The sequence below is a fragment of the Volvox carteri genome, assembly GCF_000143455.1.
Source record: "Volvox carteri f. nagariensis unplaced genomic scaffold VOLCAscaffold_22, whole genome shotgun sequence".
NCBI classification, from domain to species: domain Eukaryota; kingdom Viridiplantae; phylum Chlorophyta; class Chlorophyceae; order Chlamydomonadales; family Volvocaceae; genus Volvox; species Volvox carteri.
The window spans coordinates 390843-415013 of NW_003307565.1; the positions used below are offsets into that span (position 1 = coordinate 390843).

At 53.4% G+C, this 24171-nt stretch overlaps 3 protein-coding genes across 3 annotated transcripts; 2 read left to right on the forward strand and 1 right to left on the reverse strand.

The window, feature by feature from the left end:
* Positions 1 to 5013: 5013 nt before the first annotated feature.
* VOLCADRAFT_91647 (uncharacterized protein) lies at positions 5014 to 6195 on the forward strand (the record flags this gene model as incomplete). Its single annotated transcript, XM_002951090.1, has 4 exons — positions 5014 to 5252; positions 5409 to 5499; positions 5725 to 5954; positions 6057 to 6195. The coding sequence occupies 4 exons, from the start codon at positions 5014 to 5016 to the stop codon at positions 6193 to 6195; spliced, it is 699 nt and encodes a 232-aa protein (XP_002951136.1).
* A 4278-nt stretch (positions 6196 to 10473) lies between these two features.
* Positions 10474 to 13561, forward strand: VOLCADRAFT_104985 (uncharacterized protein; the record flags this gene model as incomplete). Its single annotated transcript, XM_002951091.1, has 3 exons — positions 10474 to 10515; positions 11327 to 11644; positions 13142 to 13561. 3 exons carry the CDS (start codon positions 10474 to 10476, stop codon positions 13286 to 13288), a joined length of 507 nt encoding a protein of 168 aa, XP_002951137.1. The 3' UTR covers positions 13289 to 13561.
* A 1448-nt stretch (positions 13562 to 15009) lies between these two features.
* On the reverse strand, positions 15010 to 22450 carry VOLCADRAFT_117774 (uncharacterized protein; the record flags this gene model as incomplete). Its single annotated transcript, XM_002951176.1, has 10 exons — positions 15010 to 15493; positions 16469 to 16647; positions 18131 to 18251; positions 18707 to 18855; positions 19004 to 19551; positions 19994 to 20252; positions 20505 to 20645; positions 21117 to 21211; positions 21772 to 21826; positions 22355 to 22450. 10 exons carry the CDS (start codon positions 22448 to 22450, stop codon positions 15010 to 15012), a joined length of 2127 nt encoding a protein of 708 aa, XP_002951222.1.
* Between the last annotated feature and the right edge of the window lie 1721 nt (positions 22451 to 24171).

A 24171-nucleotide genomic window follows, 5' to 3' on the forward strand; every position in this document is an offset into this window, starting at 1 on the left:
GGGTCGCCGTTGCTGTAACCTGGTGGCTGTCGCATCCACAGCTCCTCCGCCAGGTCGCCGTTCAAGAAAGCCGTTTTGACGTCCATCTGATGGACCGTCATACCCCTGGCCGCTGCCACAGCTAGAAGTGCCCGCAGGGAGGCTGCACGCGTGGTGGGCGCAAACAGCTCTCTGTTCGAAGCCCTTCACCACCAAGCGCGACTTATAGCGTATCTCACTGCCAGGCTCCTGTTTGATCTTGTAAACCCAGCGGCAGTCCAAGATGCGAGTGCCAGGCGGCGGCGTGCCCAACTCCCATGTCTTGTTGGAAAGCTGCGGCAGGATCTCGTCATCCATTGAAGTCTTCCACTTGTCAGCTTGCGGACTCACCACCGCTTCCTCATAATTGCACGGCTCCTGCACCGCGCTGTTGCCTCCGCCGTCTGCACTGCACGCACGTTAAACTCAGCACGATGTTAAGCAGCGGTGGACTACCCACCGATAGCCCCTTTGCCTAGGCGTAAACGTGTAAATCTGAGGTACTATTACCAATAAACAACAATGCCTTATAAAGGCTTGGAAAGCTTATCCTGATGGACGAGCTGGCAGTACTCTAGAACCTGCCAGCCGTTGCTCACAGAAGTCTGATGGGCAGTCTTAAACAGGCCACAGCTGTTACTCACGACAACCTGACAAGTTACCTAAACAGGCCACGGGGCGACACGATATCCCTTCGCATCAACAAACAGTACCCAGTAAGCGTCAGGAGCAGGGCGCTCGACAATGCTATGGTGGCCATCGATTTGGGATTGCGCTATTCAAGCGCCAGCAACCAGGAATTATTGTTTGGAAAGACTTGATTTATAAAATGCTGTTGTTGCGAGTAACTGGTAGTATTCTTCGTCAAGTGAAAGTTTGCCATGCTCCCTATTGCGGTAATGTCCAGCCCGCACGTTTTTAACATCTCCTTCAAACATAAAAGGGCGTGTCATTATGCAATTAAAATTAGTACATCGAAACGTTTTTCCCGTATTGAAAGGATTTAGGCGGGTCCAAAGCGCAGCTTTGTAGTTGTGTGTATTGTGTGTGTGTGTGTGCGTGTGTGGGGGGGGGGAGGGTGTTACAGAGGGCTCCAGAATCACCGGGACTCACGAAGCGTAACGCCAGCGGGCCAGTTGGCCGTGCATTATTACTGCACCTCAGACGATCAGGGCAAACAAGACACCCATCCAGACCAGGCAACGCAAGTGTCACCTAGATAGACAGCAGAAAGCGAATCCAAAGGGAAGAATGCTCCGAAACCCACAACCACCGGGGAATTTGCCACTCGGCTCCCCAATTGGCGAAAGTCCTCGGACCTCCACCAGAAGGCCCACCAGCAAATACTGACAGGAACTTGCACGTTGGTTGAGGCCTTAGATGTTGAGAAAAGCTTCTTAAGGGTGTGGCAAATGATATGGCAAACGGACTAACTCGCCTAACGGCCGGTTGACGGTGGAGTTCCATCCCCCTCACCCAGGCTTCTTCACCAGGGTACCGGTCGTGCCCGAAACCCTCTGAATAACCTATCGGGGCCCTCCCCCGAAAATTTCCTTGTCAGGCTGACAGTTTTTTCGGGCACCCCAAAACTGTCTGAAGCCGTTTTCGGGGTAAAGTTTAGCTGGATTCTATCGTAATATGCTAGGACGGCTGAATTAACAGGTGTTTGACTTCATCTTGGAACATGGCGCTAGCTTTTATCCACTTCATATCACGGTTGGATCGAGTAATCCAACACGCATAAGGGAATCAATGGACGGGACAGACAGCCGGTTACGCAGCCTGTTCCTCCCGTTCTTGATAATGCGGTGGACTCTAAAGCCAGGCTCAACACACATCATCAGATGACTCGGGCATGTTTGATTATGGATATGCTTAGACGTATGAAAATGTGTGCGATACAGCCGCAATACACATTCGCACTTGTTGTTTGACTGGTGACCAAGCGGGCCTTATACTGCAAGCCCGGCTTCCAGGCCCCTTCTGCGCCCGAAAACATCCAGATTTACGCTTAAACATCGTTCATTTTCTCCGAAAATGCCTTCGGAAGGCTTCGGTGGGGCCCCTGAAGAAATGCTTCAAAAAGCCCAAGATTCGTTGGGATGTTCCGGGGCGCACTAATTTTCCTTTCGGGCAAAACAGAAAAATTTCAAAAGTGTTCTGGCCCGAATCGGGGTGAAGAACCCTGTCCTCACTTCTGGGTTAACTCGTCCAACGGTCACGCACCACTGTTTTACAATACACCACTAATGCGAATGACATGGCTGCCACTAACAATTTTTGTATAGATATACAGTAAACCGAATCGGTAACCTATCAAATCATGTCACCTGCAAAAATTATTCCAAATGCGGGACATGCGATAATCATTTCAGCAGCAGTCCTGCTTATTGAGCCGTTCACGGATGACCGGCCCTATTTGGCGTTTACTAGGAGGAGGCGATTTCCTTGATGGTGTAGTATTTTGGAAATCTGTTAGCATGGTCTTGAAAGGTATATAATCCTGTAATATTGTTAAAACCAGCAAAGCGCCGGACCCCAGCCGGGTCCTATTCCCTGGTATATGAGTGTCGATCATTTCCAACAAATATTGCAGTGCATTCGGGCCTGCAGGCGGGCCGTATTCTTGCAGTTCTATGACGCGGCCTGTGGTCAAACATGAAGCATCAGAGCATGCCACATGTAGCCATTTTGCATTGGATTTTTGGTCTACATAATCATGGGTAATATAAAATTTATTTGGTACAACGACCAACGTCTTTTTATGAAATGCGGGCCTCGCCTAAATCGGCTTCCCTAAATCGCGCCGTCATTCACATAAGGCCCGACCACCGGCAACCGTTTTTTTTTACAAAACTTCTCCAAAACAGGCTTTTTGTCCTCTTCATTATAGCAACGTGAAGCCCGCGTCTCCGCCGACCAGGCCTAGGGAAAATACTTGAACCGGAGCACCATTTCCGCTTCTCCATGGCCAACACCACGGCGCTGGCAGCCAAGTAAAAGTAATCTGTCCTTACTGATAAATTCGTAGATTGACATAGAATGGAAGACAGGTTAAACCAACGGAAGCGCGGCAGCAAGTGGCATCGCCGGGCATCTCCGGCGTGCGGTGCTCCGGCTCAAATATTTTCGCTCGGCCTGGTCGGCGGAGACGCGAGCTTCATGTTGCCATAATGAAGAGGACAAGAAAGCCTGTTTTGGCGAAGTTTGGTAAAAAAACCGGTTGCCGGTGGTCGGGCCTTATGTGAATGAGGGCGCGATTTAGGCGACGGCTGAAATGCGTTGGGACCGCGGGACATTGCGAGGCTCTGAGCTGAACTTTGATGTGATTTCGGTCGGACTTCTAAGATATTTAAGCAGCCTCTCGCACAAATGTGTCCGGTCGTACTTCGCGAATAGAGACTCCGTACATCTCGTCCCAAAAGTCAGGAGCGAATTTTGCCGCGCAGATGCGCGCGTGCGATTCGCAAAATGCGCCTGTACAAATGTATATAAGATTTCTTGGCGGATGAGGACCAGGTGCGCCAGCGTGTTGCGCAGGTGAGCATGTTGGCCATAGCCGCACGCTGGACTATTGCGTGGATGCTTTGCAGTAAATAAAAGCACCGAAAGCCAACGTCGTAGCTTGCAACTCTGGGCTCGTGAAACTGCCGCGGAAGATGAAGCGCTGGCGGAAGATGAAGCGCTGGCGAAGAAGCAGTTGTGTGCAAGCCATAAGGCGCCTGCTTTCGGTAGCGCAGCGCATAATTCTCATTGTTCCGAATACTCAAGTTACACTCTTACGAAATAAATAAACAAGCACAGAATTATGTAAAGATAAGAATCGCGAGAGACGTTCAGAACCTTGCAAGTGAAATGGATGCCGCTGAGAGCTTGGAACAGCTTTTCGCAGCGCATTCGGCCGTGCCTGCGTTAGCCGTCTTGCAGCAACTACGAATGGAATTGAGCCAGCAGCAAGCTCGAAGGCTGCTGAATAACCACCGGGAATATCTTCAGATGGGAACATGTAGTTTTGGTCGGCGCGGTCAAGCAGCGTACACATTGCGCTCAGGTACCGAGGTGCAGCGTCTCTTTGACATCGCCAACATATCTGGTACGCTGTGGCCGGCTTGCCGACCGTGACATGAACGGGCGCTTGCATCACATCAACATCCTGCACTGCATCCTACGCTCGCTGTTGCCGCGGTTGCTGGCTGGATGCGGGATGCACGGATGTCGCCTCACTGGCAGAATTTGGACTGTTCGCCTTTGCCAGCCAGCGCACTGCCGGATTGCGCTTTGCATTCTTTCGCATGCACCGAACCTACATGCCGTGCATCATTGCGAACTGCCTGGTTCTGCTCTGGAACGCCGTGTGCCCAGACCGTGCTGGCCAGCCGGGGCTCTTCCTTCGGCCGCGAGTAACTCTCGCGCTTCCTAAATAGTCCCGTTGCACAACAATTCAACACGTCCTTACATTTGCACAACGCCGTCAGCACCATGTCCCCAGTCCGGACGGCTCACCACCTAACGCAATTTATTTCATTTCATGCATTACACACCAATCCTGTCCGAACTCGTGCTCCCAACGATATGCACGCCGACGACTTTCACGTCGCTCCTGTTCTGCAACGGTTTTTTGCTCTGCTCGGAGCAACACAACGCGCCGCTTTCACATTTGGGCATGACCACACGCCATGTCCATGGCGCTTCATTCATTTCCGCATACAACTTGTCCCAGCACCCCACCCGTTGGCGCGACCGCCATCACCCATGCTCACCATGTGAAGACGAACAGACATAGCTTCGACGCCCCTCAGATTCAGCCCGCCTCTTTGACGCATCCCGTTTGTACGATGCTGCAACTTGTATAAATGCCAGCCTGTGTCGCCTTCTTTTTCACACATTCTTCTGCTTCCTTTTTTTGGCTAAAAGACCAAAGTCCCTTTTGCAGACGGTAACCAGCCAGCCTGTCACTTCGCGGACACTTCTTCTACAGTTGCAAACTCGCACAAGATGGCTCCGAAAATGGCACGCCAGTCACAAGTAACACCGCAGACCCTTGCACCCCTCAACTTGAGCGCTTATGGCACGCCTTCGACAAGCCAGCCGTCCACCTCTTCCACCGGCGCCGAAGCCAAGCCGCCAGTCGACATAGCCGACCTGTGGGCGCAGCTGGCGGCAGTGTCCCCAACCGGCGGAGGCCGTGATCGTTCCTCGCCGGCCGGGGTGCCCAAACGGCCCCTCACCTTCAAGTAAGCGCCTCATCTTCCGGTACTAGTAGGTGCCTTGCCACGCCGGACCCTACCAAACAGAACACATGCCGTCCCTGCTGTGTGTGCATGCTTTCTCTGGCTGTCCCATGCAACTACCATCTTGAAACGCCCTGCTGCTGCCCCTCGAACCGTCAGGCAGCAACTGCTCTTGGGTAGCATGGGATGTCACGACGAAGACATCCTGCGCGCCCGCCATACCAACGCACAGTTCAACGTGCTAACGGCCGTAAGTACAAGGACGAGTTCACGGTGCAGCACGGCGGCAAGCCTGCCAGCAGTAAGACGTCCTACCTTGCTGCCCTTTGCTCGCTTGCGCCAGCTGCCGTACCTGTCACAACCCGCCATCCCGCCAACTAACCATCCAACCTCCCGCCCTCCATGCCCGTGTAGCGTTCTTGTACAATATAACGGCCGAAATTAAACGCTGGCCACGCATGCCAAGGTCATGCAGCTTTGGATCACAGCTGCCGGCAGCCTGCGTGCGGAAACAGCAATAGAGCTCATCTACGATTACGGCATGGACGCCGCCACCGTCCTAAATGCAGACCAAGGCTTTGCACGCACGGTGCAGGAAGCTGCACAGAAGGCGCGAGCGTCAGGAGCCCACCTGGCCACCACCATGCCAGTCAAGCGACCTGCAACCAGCCCAGCCGAGCCACATGCCAGTGCCCCCGCTCGCACGTGACTATATACCATCACGTGCGCACCGACCGGCAGGGTATATGTCGGACAGTCCCGGGACCCTGAACGCCACTTCCAAGCTCATGCCCGTAACCCACCCAGCCGCTTCCAACCCTTTCGAAATCACTTCAACCTCACGCGCCTCATGTCCACCGCCAATCCTGCTCTGGCCCACAAGATGGAAGCCTTCTACATCGCACAGTTCAAGGCACGGGGGCCGGGCATTGAGCGGTGCTGTTGAATTTAGGCACGGGTTTCATTCTCGGTGCATACATGTCCAACTTTAACTTGTGTGTGAACGGCTTGGGATGGTCTATTGCGTTAGCGTTCGGACTTAAAAGACACCCCGCTGCGCTCCTTGCTGCGCTCCTTGCTAGCGGAAGGAAGTTGGTAGGGGGAAAGTTGGTAGTGTGCGAGTTCATCATCATGTTGCCTGTTCTGGCATGGCCATCTACACGCGAACCGAGGCCTTATTCTTCGTTCCTACATCATAGCAAATGACCGACGCGACATGTCCTGTGCACGCGCTGTTCCTGTGCACATGTTCTTGTTCTTCTGGATGTGCTACCTGGTTTTGTTGAATACACGCGCGCAATGACATGACTGAATGTACATTGCGCCGTGCGCTAAACGAACTGTAAACACCTTCCACTAAACTGCTTCGAAGCTATTCTCACATTCCATTCTGCCACTGCACTGCTTTAATCTCCAGCCTGGGCACAATCTATTCCGCGCAAACGTAAATATACATCTTACATTACAAAATCATACAGGCCTTGGAAACACGGCCAGCTGCTTCACAAGGACCCCCCTCTTTGTCTATTGCTTTTATGGTTCGTCGTCGTGATAAGTCTTGTACTGCATCTGGTCTGATTGCTAGTAGGCCTTATCGCACGAACCTAGTCACCTAGTGCTATTTGTTCTCTGAAGCGGAAATTCTGTTATCAGTCTACTGTAACAATTATTGCTCTTTTGGACCTTTGGAGTGTCCTTTTGAGGTTGAGGATAGTGTCAGCTCGCTTGTCCAGCTTGTGCTTAATTGGACCGTTTATTAGCTGTTTCAAGGGTATTTACAACAGGTTATAAGCCCCGCTTGACCTTGCCGTGGCTGCAGTGGCTGCGCTTTGCTGGCTTGCACGCTTTGATCTTGAGTTTGATTCCTACGTGATTTTTGGGGGAAATGTCTATCTCCGACATTGCTGATTGGGGGGAAGTGTTGAAGATCGCCAACTCGGCGGATTGGTTTATGAAAATGAAGGCCATCTTGGAGTGCGAAGATATGTCATCGGTCATCGCTCAAGATTACCGATTACCTGCAGATCCTACAGAGCGGGAGAAGGAGTTGAAGAAGATCAGGAAGGCGCGGGCGCTCATCATCCTGCGTCTTACGGCAGTTGACCACAAGACAATCATCGACTCCACAACAGAAGCTAAGGATCTTTGGGCGGGTCTTGAGGAGTGGGCTGCGCAGCTAAATGAGGCCGAACTGAATGCGGTAGCCCTGTCGTTTCAGTCGTTAGTAATGAGGAAGGATGAACAAGTGAGCGATTACATGACTCGTGCTGTGAACCTGTACGAGAAGTTAAATAGGTACAAAGATTATCGCGTTTCTGAGAAGTACGCGATTGTGCAGATCGTTCGTGGCTTGCCCGACATCTTGTACGAAACTAAGAAGCGAGTGTTTGTCACGCCCGTGTATCCGAAGGACTTTAAGGAGCTCAAGGAGAAGCTGTTGGCTATGGAGGCCAACCGTTTGACTGCCAGGAGGACCGAGCCCGACATCGCGACGGAATTGTACACCGGACGCGGTGGCCAGAAGGTTGGCTGCTTCATCTGCGGCGCCAACCACTTCGCTCGGGACTGCCCGAAGAATGGCAGCGCTTCTGCGCTATCGGGCTTGGGTCGCTCGTACGGTGGTTCTAATTTGCGATGCAAGTGGTGTGGGAAGACCGGACATGTAGTGGATAGGTGCTTCCGGAAGAAGCAGGAACTGCCTAAGAATATTGACGCAGGGGTTGTCGCGCTCACCCTGGTCGCACGAGAGAAGCAGTTTGTCTTGTAACCGTTGTGCGAAGAAAGGCAATTAGATCATTATGCGCAACCTCCCCCCAAGAGCCCATGGGCCGAGCGCATTTCATCGATCAGCTGCAGAGGATTGTTGGTCAATACCCCGTGAACCCGTGGTGGCTGGATTCCGGTAGTAAATACCATAACACGGGGGACCGGAGCGTTCTGCTTAACTATCGTCGGCTCTATCCTGGCGTGTCCATTTCGATCAAAGTGGGCAATGGAAAAGTGCTACGAGCAGAAGTCCATGGGGATGTGGTGACGACCCTTGCGCCTATTATTACGATGAGGGTGTTTTCTTCGTGCCACATTGTATACATAATTTGATCTCTGCTCCGTACTCGTCAGGGCTTCAGAGTTAGTTTTTGAGGACACGCAGACGCTTGTGTCGAGAGAAGCTGTGCACATCACGGTCACCAAGTGTGCATCTGGTCTCCCTAGGTTGATGAGCAGTGCTGTCCCTGCTGTTGAGTCCTCCGAGCCTGCTGAGCCTGTTGTCCCTTAGCTTTCTGCCAAGGTTCCTGATACTGAGATGGCTGAATTGTGGCACCGTCGGCTTGGTCATTTGGGAATCATGGATATGAAAAGGTTGGCGCATGAAGGCATGGTTAAGGGCTTGAATATTAGTGCTGTCCAGTTGCGAGATTTTGAGAGTAGGGCATGTGAGCCTTGTTTGACGGGCAAGTATGGCCGTGGTCCGTTTCCCACGCCTGAAGCAGTAACAAAGAGACCGTGACAGTGTTTAGATGTCTGTGCGCCCTGTGAGCCTGTTTCTACTAGTGGACATAGGTACTTTGTCACATTGCTAGATGATTACACTAGGGGGATTCATTAGTACAGTCCATGAAACCCTAAAACCCTACAGTCCATTAAACCCTAAAACCCTACAGTCCATTAAACCCTAAAACCCTACAGTCCATTAATAAACCGGATGTCCCGGATTTTATTGAGAGGGCTGTTAACTTGCTACAGGCCCTAAGTAGCTCCATTTTGCAGTGCACGAGAACGGATGGCGGTGGCGAATCTTTGAACGCGCGAGTAAAGTGGCCGGGCACATCTAGTTGTGAAGACGTTTTCAGGAGATGGATGGAATTCGAAGATGGAGAAACGCGTGTGTGTCCACTGTGGGAAAACCTGTCGGCCGCAGTGTATGCGCATGCCATGGGGGACAGGACAGTGATATTTGTTCGTTTTGCATGTTGCTCCACGAGTTAGCATTCAGGTTGAAGCCTGTTGCCCTTTCCGTTTTGTCATGGCATGTTTTGCAGGCGCTCTCCTGCACAGTAGATGCAACGGACCAGAAAACGTTCCGTACAAATGTTGTTCTTTTAGCTTTGCTGTGTTACACAGTGTTAAGATCTTAGTTGGGGTGCTGTCACCGCAGATGTACGGTGCTGGGTTTCTGTTGAGCCTTTGCAACCAGCAGTAAGGACATACATGTATGATGATGAGCGTAAGCACGTCCCAACATGTTGTGTGGCAGGTGTCATGGGTCTAAGGAGCAGGTTGAATGTGAGGGGCCTTACTCGCACACACACACACACACGTGCGAATAGCGTTGGTCGGGTCACAAAGCGAAATTGCAGTGCCTTTGTAACTTCATAACTTGTTCATGCTCGCGGTCCACAAAGTTCAGCTCAGAGCCTCGCAACTTCCCGCGGTCCCAACGCATTTCCGTAAAAGACGTTGGTCGTTGCACCAAATAATTTTAATAATACCCAAGATTATGTAAACCACAAATAAAACGAAATGGTTACATGTGACATGTTCTTGTGCTTCATGTTTTGACCATAGGGCGCGTCATAGAACTGCAAGAACACTGCCCGCCTGTAGGCCCGAATGCACTGCAACATTACAGAAATAGAAACCTTTCAAAACCATGCTTACAAATCTCCAAAATACTACACCATCAAGGAAATCGCTGCCTTCTAGTAAAAGGAAAATTAGGGCCGGTCACCCGTGAACAGTACCTCAAGTTAAAAACCAGAGCTGTAAGTTTTTTGTAAGTTAAAATAATTACAGTTTGAATGTTTACCTTTACTGGTTTTCGCAAGGAAAGCTGTGACGATGGTGATGATGAAGTCTTCTACATCTAAGATGTAGATGTAGATGATGAGGATTTACAAGCTTCAGCGAGATCATACGGTTCAGACGAACTTGAGCTTCATGAACCGCCTCGATCTGGCAAAGAAGAACGAGAAAATGAAAGCTGCGCGCTCATGCCGACCTGTGTACGGCGCGCCATCCACGCACCCGTCTTTTTATGACGTACAGGTACTCGAGCAGAACTCTACGCCATATATACGCCACCACCAGCTTCTAACCAATAAGGTTGCCGAGCGCGAGGGACTTGTGGTATTGTATATACGCCGTTGCTTTAGGCGTACTTAGACAGCATCAGAAAGGATGCGTCCTTGTGTGGGAGGCAAACGCTCCGACGGCACTTATTTTTATGTTTTTGCTTCATCGCTCATTTTTCATGTCCTATTGGCAGGTGGGTTACTGTCCGGGACGGGAACGACACTATCGGAGGATTGCACTTCAAGCTTAACGGGGCAAAGTATTGTCACTTCTTCATGCAGTACGTTTTTTTATGCATATTTGGATTATTTTATTATTTTACGGCATACATCATTAACACATCATTTCGGAAGTTCACTCATGCAGGTCTAGGCAGTTATGATTTCCCATCAGATTGTATCTTATATGCCATGCATGCTTCATCATCCGGCGATGTATTCTTTCCCGCAGTTTCGGCCGCGTCGGCAGCAGCCCTTCAGAACCCCGGTGCCGATGGCGCGTCTGTAGCGTCCCGCGCAATCGCCGATCGCCGAGGATTGTTCCTATACTTTCGCCCGCCACCGCCGGCCGGCCACCCTCCGACACCACCCAGCCCCTCACCTCGTCCACCACGCCCGCCTCCATCGCCCAGCCCCTTGCCCCCGGCACCCAGGCTGCCGCTACCACCCAGCCCGTCGCCATCGCCTCCCCGCCCACCGCCATCACCCAGCCCTTCTCCCCCTTTCCCTCGCCCACCGCCATCACCCAGCCCTTCTCCCCCTTTCCCTCGCCCACCGCCATCACCCAGCCCTCCTCCCCCTTTCCCCCGCCCACCGCCATCACCCAGCCCTCCTCCCCCTTTCCCCCGCCCACCGCCATCACCCAGCCCTCCTCCCCCTTTCCCCCGCCCACCGCCATCACCCAGCCCTCCTCCCCCTTTCCCCCGCCCACCGCCATCACCCAGCCCTCCTCCCCCTTTCCCCCGCCCACCGCCATCGCCCCGTCCCGCTCCACCGCCCCCACAGCCTCCACCGTCACCCCCAAAGCCGCCTTCACCGCCCCCACCGCCGCCAACCTTCAGCTTTAGCGTCACCGTCGAGTTTACTTCCATCTTCCCCTGGCTAGGCAAGCCTGACCGCCAGTTCGGTCGCGACGTCAACTGCACTGAGCTAGCGGACCTCATTTCCACGGATCTCACTACCGCAGCCACACAAGCCCAGACCAGCTTCCTGATCCCGCTTCAGGTCAACACATGCAACAACAGTCGCTTTGTCATGAGCGGTGCAATTGCCCGAGATTGGTCTGCTTGCTTGGAACTGGATACCCTAATCAATGACCGCATGGTGCGCGGCTGGACAGCACTTGCACTGCGCGACAACCTAAACTGTACGGCAGATGAGGCCGATTTGTTTCTTGTGGCCAAGGTGACAGTGACCGCAACGGCGTCTGTACTACTAATACCGGTTTCTTGCGTCTACCAGAGCTTCATAGACACCGCGTGCGACTCTGGATTCAGCACCCATGCATCTACTCGCTAAAAGCCCGCCGTCCACCACCTCATCCTAGGAGATAAATCTGCAGCAATTTCAAGGGGTTCCGATGCTCCGACTTCGTGCGAGGTGGTTTAAGAGGCCAAGAGGCCTCCTATGCAAGTCACGCACCACTATGCTGCAGAAGAACACGCATGCGAAGAGATGAATACAGACATCCTTGTCGCAGCCGGACCAGTTGCTTTGGTGAAGATTGTATTCAGGGACGTCGTACTACCGTCGCCCTCACGCAGCCGTTTCTGCCCGCGGCTCAGATCATGAAAACAAAGTCAGCAAAGGTCATAGGTTGTCGCGACAGCAGACGCTGTTTCATTTCACTCTGGCATCACTCTCTGTGTCGTCACACCTTTCTAGGTAATATGACAACATGACCGCTTCACTGCTCGTCGACATCGGTAGAGTGCACTTGTGTGTGTGGATCATCCGCGGCACTTCTTCCTCACGGATCGGGCCCCCCCATTTCATGAAGAGGTCGAGGTGTAACATAACTACTTTTTGTGTCTGTAGTACCTACTTTTTGTGTCTGTAGTAGCTGGCCGCCGAAAAGGCCGCTCTAGATGCTGGAAGCACGCTGTAGCTGTATTTATGTATGTTGTTACAGGGTGGTTAACTTCGCCAGCGGCCCCCTTTCCCGGGGCAGTCCCTGCTCTCCCCTGCTAGAGGGGCACCCTAATCCGTCACCCCATCCGACTTCAGAATGTATTCGTTGGGTTCGGCAACTCACCACCAGCATCCAACCAAATCTAGCGGATCAACGGCGCATCAACTTAGTTCCTGGTCAGCTCGCAAGTTGATATTATCACGTCCTACACCGTCCATAAGATGGGGGGCCACCTCCCATTTCATCACTCCTCAAACACCCGAGGAGCCGGCAGGCGGATTTGAACCCGGGTCGACTGGGTCGACTGGGAGCAGAAGTCAGGCCTTAACCTCTGCCAGCCGCCTGCCTGTAAAGACAATAATGATACGGGCAGGATTTGAACCTGCGCCCTTGCGGATAGGAGCCTTAATCCTACGCCTTAGACCACTCGGCCACCGTACCCTGACGTATTTATGTATTGATGCTGTGTGCCGTAATGTGCGACAGCTCTAAACAAAATGTCGATGTGTTAGAAGAGAGCGTCATGTACACGTATGTATGTACATCTCAAACATGGCATGCGGCAGGTATGTGGCACTCATTCATGGACGAATGGCTCGGGGATGAGTCCATGTGGTGTCATGTGAATGGGTTCTGCCAAACCAAATGCAACTCATGATTGGCCGGGGTGTTCTATAATTCGCGCGCAGCTGCCATACCCCAGCAACTTCATCACGAATAACCCGGAGTACTTGCATAGCTTTAATGTAGCAGTTTCAGTTTGCGGTTTGGTTTTATCCTATGTGCCGCCCGGTGGTATTTGCAAGGGCTCCATGTCAAGAGCAGTGACTAACTAGGCTAGCTAGTAGTGCGCTGTATTGGTGACGGAGTATGTATGTATGTATGTATGTATGTACGTATGTAGATCGACGACACTGCTGCAGACGGGCGCATTCTAATGACGCCCTTGGGCTCGCTGTGTGTGGTGGGGCTCCTGACTTGAGGTTGCGAAGTGTACGGCATAGGTTGCTTAATAAGCTTACTGACGGGGAGACGAACGACTGCGGCTCTGCAGGACCGGATTCGGGGACGTTGGCGATATGTAAAACTGTAAAAGGTACGGATGCCGATTCATTGCTGGCGTGGAGGTATGCCGATGCAGAGCTTTCGCCGTGTCGAAAGCTGCTCTCTCTCCTCCTCTCTCATTTCGGCGGTTGGAGACAGGAAGCATCTGTAGTGACTCACCTACAGCGTTGAAGTTAATTGCCGCATTAGATGTATGTAGCGGATGCCATCATGAAAATGGATAGTGTTTTTGAAAGAATATCCGAGCCGATGACAAATCGCCGAAATGCTACCCGCACCCAAACACTGCACACACAGCACGGTATACATGTACACATAGCGGCGGAGAGTACCAAGTCCAACCCCATAATGCCTAGCGGCAGCAAGCAGCCAGAGGCGCTACCCTGCCTGGCACAGACAACAGGAGGTTCAAAGCACGACCCACAATGCGCTTCTTAGGCTAAAGGCCACAGATGGAACATGCCGTATCCAGGCAGTCACGTACGGCAAAACCCTGATCAGCCACCCCGACCCACCATCAACACGACCCCGACCCAACGACCGACTCTCATTTCAAAAAACGGGCAGGGCATGCCGTGCAGGGCCCGTAAATTATGAATGAGCAGTCCAGCAGAAAAAGGAAATATCCAAACGGATGCCATGTTTTCACCGCTGTCGTATGAAAACATGGCATCAAAGCCGCAAAGCCTACCGTTGCATGCACGGTAGCCGGTGCAGTACGGAAGTACGGCAAGAAGGAACTCTTAGGCCTGATTGGGCAATCCTGTCCTACCAGCACTTCGCGACGGCGGCTTCCCATAAAACGTGTGTGCACGGGCGTCCGTGCACGTTTACATTACTTCCTCGCGGGTGGATATGCGCATGGGCAGCTGAGCCATGGGTGTCTATCCCCCCTGCTGCCGTGTGGTCTGGCCGGTCTGTGCCGCGTGCAAGGATACGCACGTTTTCCGCCCGGCTTCTGCTCTTTGCGTATGGACCTATTCATGCAATCAAGTCACCCAGACGAAGCCGGCATGAGTATCATCGGTACGACGTTATATCTATGAGGGCATCCTTTTTGTGCATGTGGTGTGCAATTATAATCGAAGTACGAACATGTGCTCCGGCCCCTCTGAATCGTGCAAAATTTCATACCGTACAGTGTACGACCGTTCGTACGTTTGAGAATTCGAACCTTTGTATTACGGGCCCTGCAACTTGCCAACTACCCAGCCCGTGGCAGCGTGTGATGAAGTAACCCGCTTCGGTTTCTTAGCCTGCGAGGCTTTAAGTGTGCTAATGATAATGATGATAACGGAGCGCGGCGTTTCCATTTTCGGATCGTGCTCATTTGAATGCTGTACAGAGTACGGCACTGCTTGACCATTTACTTGTCAGTGCGGTCGCTTCATTCACAGGCATTCACGGTCATGCAAGTCCAGGTTCACCCTACAGAAAATGCATCAGGCGCGTCAGCAACCTCAGCAACGTCGGCGGTGAGCTTTCAGTTTCCTCAAAAGCGGCCGCCGCCGCCTCCAATGCCACTGCCTTTCCAAGTAACGTCGCCACCGCCATCGAGGTCAACATCTTCCAGTTTGTCGTACAGCGCATCGGTAGTCGGGCCAGGGCCGCCGCCAGTTCCGTCACTGCCGCCACGGCCAATGCCGGCACCGCCGCCGCTCCATAAGACTTGTCCAGCTGACGCTGCCATCGTGCGTGATCCCGTCTGCATGGACGCCAGTCGCCTCCGCCATCGGTACAGCAGTTGACAGCACCATCCGCCGCCTTTGCCGCCGCCGCCGCCGCCGCCGCCGCCAGCGTCGCCGCTGCCGCCGCTGCTGCCGCCGCCCAACTGCTTCATCAGGCACCCGCTGACGGCGTCGTGAGTGCCGACTACTGCTACTGCCGCCAGTCCCATCAGGAAGCCCGTACCGGTGTCATCCAGTCCCAAAATGGCTACTGCTGTGATGAGGGCGAAGCTGTAGCCTCGGGGTGTCCTATGGGGGGACAATGGTGATGAGGGAATGTCCCGAGGGTCGGGATTTCACGGAAAGCAAGACCTGACGTTGTGTCCAGAAAGTAGGGCAGGGGATGCCGGGCGTGTAGTTTAGTAACAAGAAGAAGAGATTTTCCGTTGCCAATGAAGGCTCACACTGAAGTGTCCCAGCTGTAGTTGACCGCAGCCGGGAAGGCTTCAGGAGTTTTCAAACCTCCTACTCTGTAAGTTGCAGAGTCCCGGGCTGAATGCGTGCCCCGGCTTTCCGCATTCCATTGTCGCAATGTGTATGTGTTTCTGTTACATGGTTGGGGGTGCGGTACCCCATGCCTGAGAAAATACCTACACGAGCCGAAGGCCCAAGGGCAATACCTAAACGCCTAATAGTTATGGAGAAAAGGAACAGCGCACATGTCGAAATGTATCATGAGGCAGGAAGTCCATGAGAACGTGCAATCAAGTCATTACATTTGCGTAATAATGCAAGTGGTGTATGCTGTCAGGTGAGACTTAAATCGGGAGGGAGGACCCGGCATCTTTAGTCACACCGTGTCTTGTTTTGTCTAATGTGGTCTGACTTGGAGACGTTAATGCAATTTGCGGTGTAAACCTACCTAGGTTCGATTCCAAGAGCGCGAATTGTTTTTCTTATTATGTTAGCTGCCGAGATGTGGAGTCCAGCTTCGCACACTAGATTGCTGGCGGTCGCTGAACCCTCTGTCTCTTCAGATGTTCGGGCGGCATGATGAGAAGGGATTCCAAAAGACTGAATCATACGCCTTCGGCTTGCAGTTCGTATGGCGTGTGGTAGTTGGTACAGTGTGGTAATGGTGCTTTTATGGTGTTCAATCCTAGATACGACAATCCAAATGTGTTTCAATTGGCCCACAACCCGCCCACTCTGTAACAACAACAACAACAACAACAACAACAACAACAACATCGTGTAGGATTTTACCGTCGTACACTGTCGTACCTCATGTGCCGTAACACCGATGCCAGCTCCACGCCGGATACCAGCAGCAGCGCGCCAAGCAGTGGCTGAGGAAATGCCGCCAGCAGCGCCGCAAGACTTCCGCCGAAAGCAAGTCCCAGCGCTGCCTTGAGGCAACCGAGCAGCACTGGCGCTGAGCCGCTGCGTGCGCCGAACTTGTACTGCGGTGACAGCAAGCATGACGATATTATGCACATTTTGTCAGTTTTTGTCAGTTTGTTGTTGTTGTTGTTATTATTACAGCGGGCTGCCAAGTTTCTATACCGTATGGCAGCAAAGAAACCTAGAGAGGCCAAAGGGCACGTCGCCTGTCGCTGTAATGTAAGACACACATAGCCTGGAAAGGAGGAAGGAGTGGTCCGTACCGGCACCGGCACCGGCACACACAACAAGCTCGGCCACGACTAATATAACCGGGCTAGCACTGCTGGTGCCGACAGGGGGTAACTTGCCACTACTGCGGCTCCCCTACGAGCCGTATGAGACAAACGCATGCCTACAAGTACGGGCCGGCGTACTGTGTTGCCTCTATGTGAACAAGTACTAGTGCGGCCAAATACACACGGAACCGCCATCCTACCAAGCTGTGTCTGAACAATCACTCGAGAGGTGTGGAATTACCGATCCCCTTCGTCTGTGAGCGGATCCATGCAAAGCAAATTGTCCTCTACTACCTGTAAAAAAGAAGTGGTAAGGTCCAACTGTGTTTCAACCACGCCTAGGTAGGCCTTATGCAGTAAAAGAACGTAACCGCATCTAAACGTGATTGGGGCCTGATGTGTGATTTACTGTCGGTGTGTCGAGTTTCCGCGAACAGACTTTCGTACTACAGCTCTGTAGCGGGAAAGGTTTGATCGGAGCCACTGCATTGAAGCATATGAAGTCTTGAAGCTTATGTTACGTCATACATATACCATTCCTCCGTTCCTCTTGGCAGTCTTTTTTTCCTTTCTTTTCATTCCTTCCGTCCGTCAGCAAGGAGTATACACAGACAGCCGACGAGCTACCCTAGATAGACCTAATTATAACTCATTTTGGAATTGGTTTGTGGCTTGGATTACCTTCATGGCCTTGGTGTGCATTAGTAAAGACGCGCTCAAACAGTAGTTTGCTAACGGAGTTGTAAGTAAACACGCAATAGTTGTCCAGGTTATATATGAGAACCTTTAGGATTATAGTTCTGGCAGAGGCGCAGCAGGTGGGACGGTCGATATTGGCAATACGAATTTCGGCAACTATTCTCCTAGGCGTCCGCACAACCCCAATATCAGCAATAAAGCCCACGATATACATATACCAGACTTGCGAAGCGGCAATCAATCTTTGCCACTCGCGGAAGTTGAAATCCGATATCGACTTCCGCGAGTTCGTTGAAATAACGATTCGTTGAAATAACTCCTATCCACTTTCAACATTCGATACCCTGCAAGACCGATACAAGCGCCAATCATTATGGCTGGTTGCAAAGCAAATTGCGGGTGCGAGGCGAAGTGCACTCTTGCGTACGGCTTGCAAGTTGCAAGGTCGCAAGTTGCAAGTCGCAAGGAAACCGCAAAACCTCGCCATCTTTATACGCGAATACAACGTGGGAAGCCTCCTCCCCCCAACACATACACACAGGCACCCCCCCTCTCTCACCCCTACCTGCGCTGCAAGCCCCCCAGCCCCATGACAGCACGGCATCGCGCCCAGCCAGCAGCCGCACAGGTTCATGAGGGCCACGGACAGCGCCACGGCGGTGGGGGACCAGCGGGAAGAGTCCCTTCTGGGAATGGGGGACGGATTCGAGGGGTGCGGTAAAGGGGGAAAAGTGTTTCGGGTAACCATTGAGACAACTAAACAATAACGAAATCCCGGATGGCGCGAAGGTGGCTACATGGCGGTGGCAGGAAGGGGGGAAGGTGGGTTAACTACTCCATGTGCCGTTGGACGGGGGCAGCGTTAGCAGCAGCAGCAGCAGCTGGTTCTCTTTTTCTTACGTTCATTTAACTCCCCCTCTCTTTCCCCCGACACACACAACCATATACAACCCCTTGGTTCTCGCATACTTCTCCCTCCATGCATAAATCCCCTTCTCCCCTCTTTCCCCCCCAACACACACACACATACACACACGTACATTCGCTTTTCGTACATATTTGTTCTCTCCAGAAACTCACCGTCTCCCCAAATCTCACCTAGTTAGCTACTTAGCTAGTTAGCCGGCTAGTGCCCGCCTACCTGTCCGGGAACAAGCTGTTGGCAAGTTGGACGACCGCGATGACGGAGTTCAGGGTGGTCAGGGGCAGCTGGGGTAGTCCCGCCCGTACAGCGCCCTGTCGTACATCGCTCCAGTTGGGTTGAAGCAGGCGGGGGGTGCTGGGACCCAACTGCGAAAAAGGGGGGAGGGGAGCTGCATGGCTGTTGACGTGCTAGCGTGTGTGCATATACATCTGTATGTATGTGTGTAAACACATAAACAAAACACACATTCACACACACATACATACGCACACAGATACATACATACACACACACCTTGAGTTCTGCCAGCAGCCGGGGGCGAGAGACGACCGCCATCAGCAGCCCCGCAACCACCGTCACCAGCGCTGAAGGAAATCCCCGCCGCCCGCCACCGCCACAGCTGCTGCTGCTGCCGCCGCCGCCGCCGCCGCTGGCACTGCATCCGCCTTGCTGCCTGCAAGGGTAGCTGCTGCCGCCAGCGGCATCGGCGTCGTACGATGGTGACATCGCCACCGCCGCCGCCAGCTCCGGATCTTCGGCGCCGCGGCGGGTATTGCCGTCGCTGTCAACGAAGCCGCTACCGAAATTACTTGTTGCAATCAGCCAGTTCGTTTCCGTTACACCGCCGCCGCCGCCGCCACCGTCACCGTCACCGCCACCGATCCCGCCGCTCGTGCCATTTGCTGGTTGAGGTGGTGCTGGTGATGATGATGATGAGGATGAAGCCGGTGTCGTACGACGCCACGTCATTAAGCGTTGAAGCAGGGGACCGAAAGGTGTATCGGCAGGTGGAGGTCCCAGAGACCCCTCTTCAGCTGCATCGGGAGAATCAGGACGAGAAACTGCAGCAGCAGCAGTAGCAGCAGCAGTAGCAGTAGCAGTTGCCGAAGCAGTAGCAATAGCAGCAGTAGCAGCAAAAACAGCAGTAGCAGTTGCAGAAACGGTTGCAGTAGCAGTAGCAGTAGCAGAAGCAGCAACAGAAGCAGTAGCAGTAACAGCAGCAGTACAGTATCTCACGTCCTCCGGCATATTGCGTTTCCACCCTCCGTCTTTCTCAGCGTGCAGACGTAGTTCCTAAAAACCCCTTTAAAACACACGAACATCCACATCCACATCCACATACACGCACGTCTCCCTGCATCTCTCCCGCTCCAGGTTTGCCTCTTCCCCCTCACCTCCGCTTTCCCGCGCCTTAAGAGTTGCTGTCTCCCGCACCCCACAGCCCCCCTCCAGCTCCATTACATACGTACAGACAGACAAACACTCCTCTTCCCACCCACCCACCTCTAGGCGCCATGGTGGTTACCAGCAGGAACCCCAGCGCCATCGCCGCCACCAGAAATCCCTCGCTGCCCATCACAGGCCGCCACACCGCTACCGAAGGAGGCGGCGCCGCCAACGTTGGTGAAGATGATAACGGTGGCCACGGTGGCAGGAGGGAGGAAGAGGAGGAGGAGGGGGAGGGAAAGGGAGAGAAGGCTGGAGCTGGTCCATCCGGTGGCCCGTGGGTCGGTAGCCGCTGCCTGAAAGCCATGTCGAGACCCTGCAAGATGTGCAAATAGCTATCTGAATGAGGGGATGTGGGGATGTGGGTTTCGGGGCTTAGGAGAAGAGGAGAGGGAGGGATGAGGTATAAACCCGCCATGCGCCACTGTATTTACCTCTTTCCTGTTTTCCCCCTCCTCACCCCCCCGGGGGTCCCTTCCTCCCCCGGGGGTCCGTCCTGGGCCGCAAAGCCTCAGCCCCCCAAAATAACGATAGAGACATACTGACACACACACACACACGCGCGCACCTTCATCGCCAGCTTGGCCCCCACGGCGAGCTGCACACCCCGTACGACAGGTGGCGGTACGAGCCAATTGAACACGTCGATCAATCGCGTAAGGCCCAGCACCAGCACGCAGCCCGACACGAAGACACCCGCAAGCAGTAGCTGCGGCAGTGTGAGAGGGGGCTGTCCCCGCGGACGGCCGGAAAACACACAAAAGGACCATTACCACTGAAACTTTACCAATCACTACTTCCGCCCATCACCACCACCACCACCGCCGTCACCTTCCGCCCATCACCGTCACCCTCACCGTCACTGACACATTCCCAAGCTTACTCTCGCACCCCCCTCTTCCCCGACCTCCCGACCGCGTTGCTTCCCGAGCTACCCCGTGCTCCCTGTCAGCCAATTCCACATCCCGCTACATCAGCTGCATCCGCTACAGCCCAGGTGGCCCAGCTACAGCCAGCCAAGTTGCGGTTTGGTGTCACGCCCACCCGGCTCAAGGCCCTTCAAGGCCCCGTTCCCACATGGAGCCGGAGACCCTGCATTCCCCCACCCCGCATGGGGCCCCACCCAGCGCCAAATTCCCCCGCCCCCCCCCCACAAGCCACACATACGCCCTCACCTCACCTCTGAGGCCGCCAGGGCCACTGCCGCGATGGTCTTCATGGGTTGCACGCACATGGGAATACCGAACTGCACCCCACTGACGATGTTGTACATACCTGGCACAAATGAAATGATGCAGGAGTAGCGGCAGCAGCAGTTGCGGCAGCAGTAGCAGAAGTAGCAACGGCAGTAGCAATGACAGCAGCAGTAGCAGCAGTAACAGTAGCAGTAGCAGCAAGAGCAGCAGTAGCAGTAGCAGCTGCATAGCATATTTACTAAGACCAAATATGCGCAAATGATAAAGGGGCAGCAGCAGCAGCAACAATAATTGCGACAGTAGGAAAGCCGCCTTCCTTCCATCAGGGGCCGGGGCCGGGGCCAGGGGGAAAGAGCGAAACAGCACACATGCACACAACCCCCCTGGCTAGCAGCCGCCCCCCGCTGGAAGCCGTTCTGTTGTAGCCGTACACCTGGCAAGGTGGGCTGCGGTGTCCCAGTCGTCCGAAAAACTCTCAACGGAGAATTTACTAACTCGGCCATTATACTTGGCACCAGTACGACAACGACCATTAGCATCATATGTCGTACCACCGGGGAGGCGACATCTGATCGTCAAACCGGCCGCCCTTGTCGACTGTGTCCCTGGCGCGAAAGTCCCCCTTGCTTTTCCTCTTACCCGTCACGATCAGGGTGGTTCCAAGATCCAGATCCACCTTTTGGACGAGCGCGATCTGGGTTGGTTTTCGTGCGTGGGAGGGAAAACGGGGTGAGGGGGGTCCCCGAGGCCCCAGGGTAATTGTCCTAGGTGGGGAGGTGGGGAGGGGGCTGGGGATGATACGGCTGGGGTGAGGCATTGGGGATGTGGGGGCTTAACTTTGAGGGGGAGGGATACTTGGGGAGGGATTTGTATCTGTTGCTGGAACTGTGTTCGTCCAGTTGGATTTCCCCGTGTTTGAGCGTCAACGGCCTCACAGATGCCTCACTGCGTTAGTGCTTTAGGTATAACAGTGCAGTACAGTGCAGTACAGTACATGTGCTTCGCCCGTGGTGAGTCATATGATGTAATGTTGCTTGGCAAAGGGACTGGGAGAAGGGTGGAGCGCGAGGGGCTGCACGCTGATGCATTTCGGGATAATGCGGTGTCACAGGTTGTTAGCGGGTCCATGGCACATCTCCATGGCACGGTCGTCCTTTTTCCCCTTCGCCCCGAAGCTTTTATTTAAACATGCCTTGTAGGATTTAGGATCAATCAGGCTTACAAGTAGAGGGAGGAAGGTGCCCAGGTCACCCAGAGAGCCGCTCACTTCCGCCCAGGTGAGCTGCTCATACGTCATGGCAAACCAGGACTTTAACATAGCCATTTCCGTGTTTCACATAGGTTTTTACTGCGCCAGTAATACCTAAGAAAGTTGCCAACCGCGCAGTCCTAACGGAACAGTTGGAATACTATTTTCGGCTTGGTTGACCACGCAAGAAATATAAATACGTTGATCAATAAATTTCTTCGCAGCAAAAATGACCAGGCTGTATGCAAGACATTTTCCCGGATGGCTAGAGTGACCCCTGTCGCAAAGGGCCACGCCGTGCAAGCGACTATTATTTGGTGAAGAAGTTCTCTACAGCACTTTGTACTTATCATAAGCTTATGTAATTTGAAATCCTTCAGTGCAAAAAGCCCTGCATGTTGTAATTGCAAAGTTAGAAAATGCTGACAGTTGGTTCTCAATCCTATGCAGCGATTACCTCCAGCCTTCATCATAATAGAAGTGCCCACGCGTACCCGGCCATGCGTGGTGGGCTTCTGCCGCGCTGATGTCGCTACCGATGCGGAACGTCCCAGCACCAGCTACGCCATCCCGGTTCCGCGATGGGGGAGCCATCACCGACCCACAACGGAGCGCTATGCCGCTGCATCGGCGCTCCCCTCAGCCAAGACACACCTGAACCCGCATCCGTCTCAGACATCGGTCGTTGATGGCAAGGTGCGCATACCCGTGCCACACTGCGCAATAACGTATCTTCACAACAATTATGATAGCAGCATCCGGAACGCTGTTGGTCAGTTTCTGGTCTACCGTTTCTGACACCGCCGCTGTAACTTTCGTCTAAACATGTCCTAGGGAGACACACACACACACACACACACACACACACACACACACACAGAGAACAAGTACACAACGGTGCTGCCACGGCCATCCCAAACGCCGACTCACCAAAATGGTTCATTTTGCTCCATGCCGTACAACCCTTACTGCTCTTCAGGCAGTTGGCAAGAGGGGATACGATGGGTTCATTTTGTGGCTATCATGCGGGGGTTGGTTGCCCGCCGTGTCATGGCTGACAACGTGTGTGTAGTACTGTTAGTACTGTTTTCTCGTCGTCGGGTATCACTTGCCTCCGGGTCACTCAAATTATTGTTTCTGTCTTTGTTGCTTTGTGAGAAGGTAGACAAAACTAAAAACAGGACCGAACAAGGTCTGAGCAGGGCTGGTGGCGCAGTCGAGTATGCCCTGTACCCGTTGCTGGAAGGGGTCTTGTGCTGAGGCTTCATGCATTTATGTGCTGTAGGCCGACAGCATCCCACTGTGCCATCTTCCGCCACGTGTGCCAGCACCGGGCCGCGCTAAAAGTATTCCGAATCTGTAAGGTGCTGAGGGGGGTTACGCCCCCCTAAGAACCCCCCCGATGAGTTTTTGTTTTGTTCGTATAAACATAGAGTTTGGGGAATGTCGCAACACGCGCACACCACAATCTCTCCATAGAGGTATCTCTTGCACGCCAGGAAGCGGCACGCACTTGGACGCTGCACGGGTGACTGCTGTTGCAGAGCCCAAGCAAACACACACCAGTTAGACCCTACTCAAGCACTGATCAAATAGAGTTCGTTCACCGTCGTTCATTTTGCATCAAAGATAGCTGGGAGTCCGCAACCAAGGTAGTGCCACACAGCTAACCAGAAACGGTTCCCTGGAATGCGCAGCAGAGCCCTCTTACAAGCCGAAAGCGCAGAGAATGGAAGAAGCCCCGCTGCCGCCCCTCAAGCGCTGCTGATAAGGCACTCGTCTGCAAACAA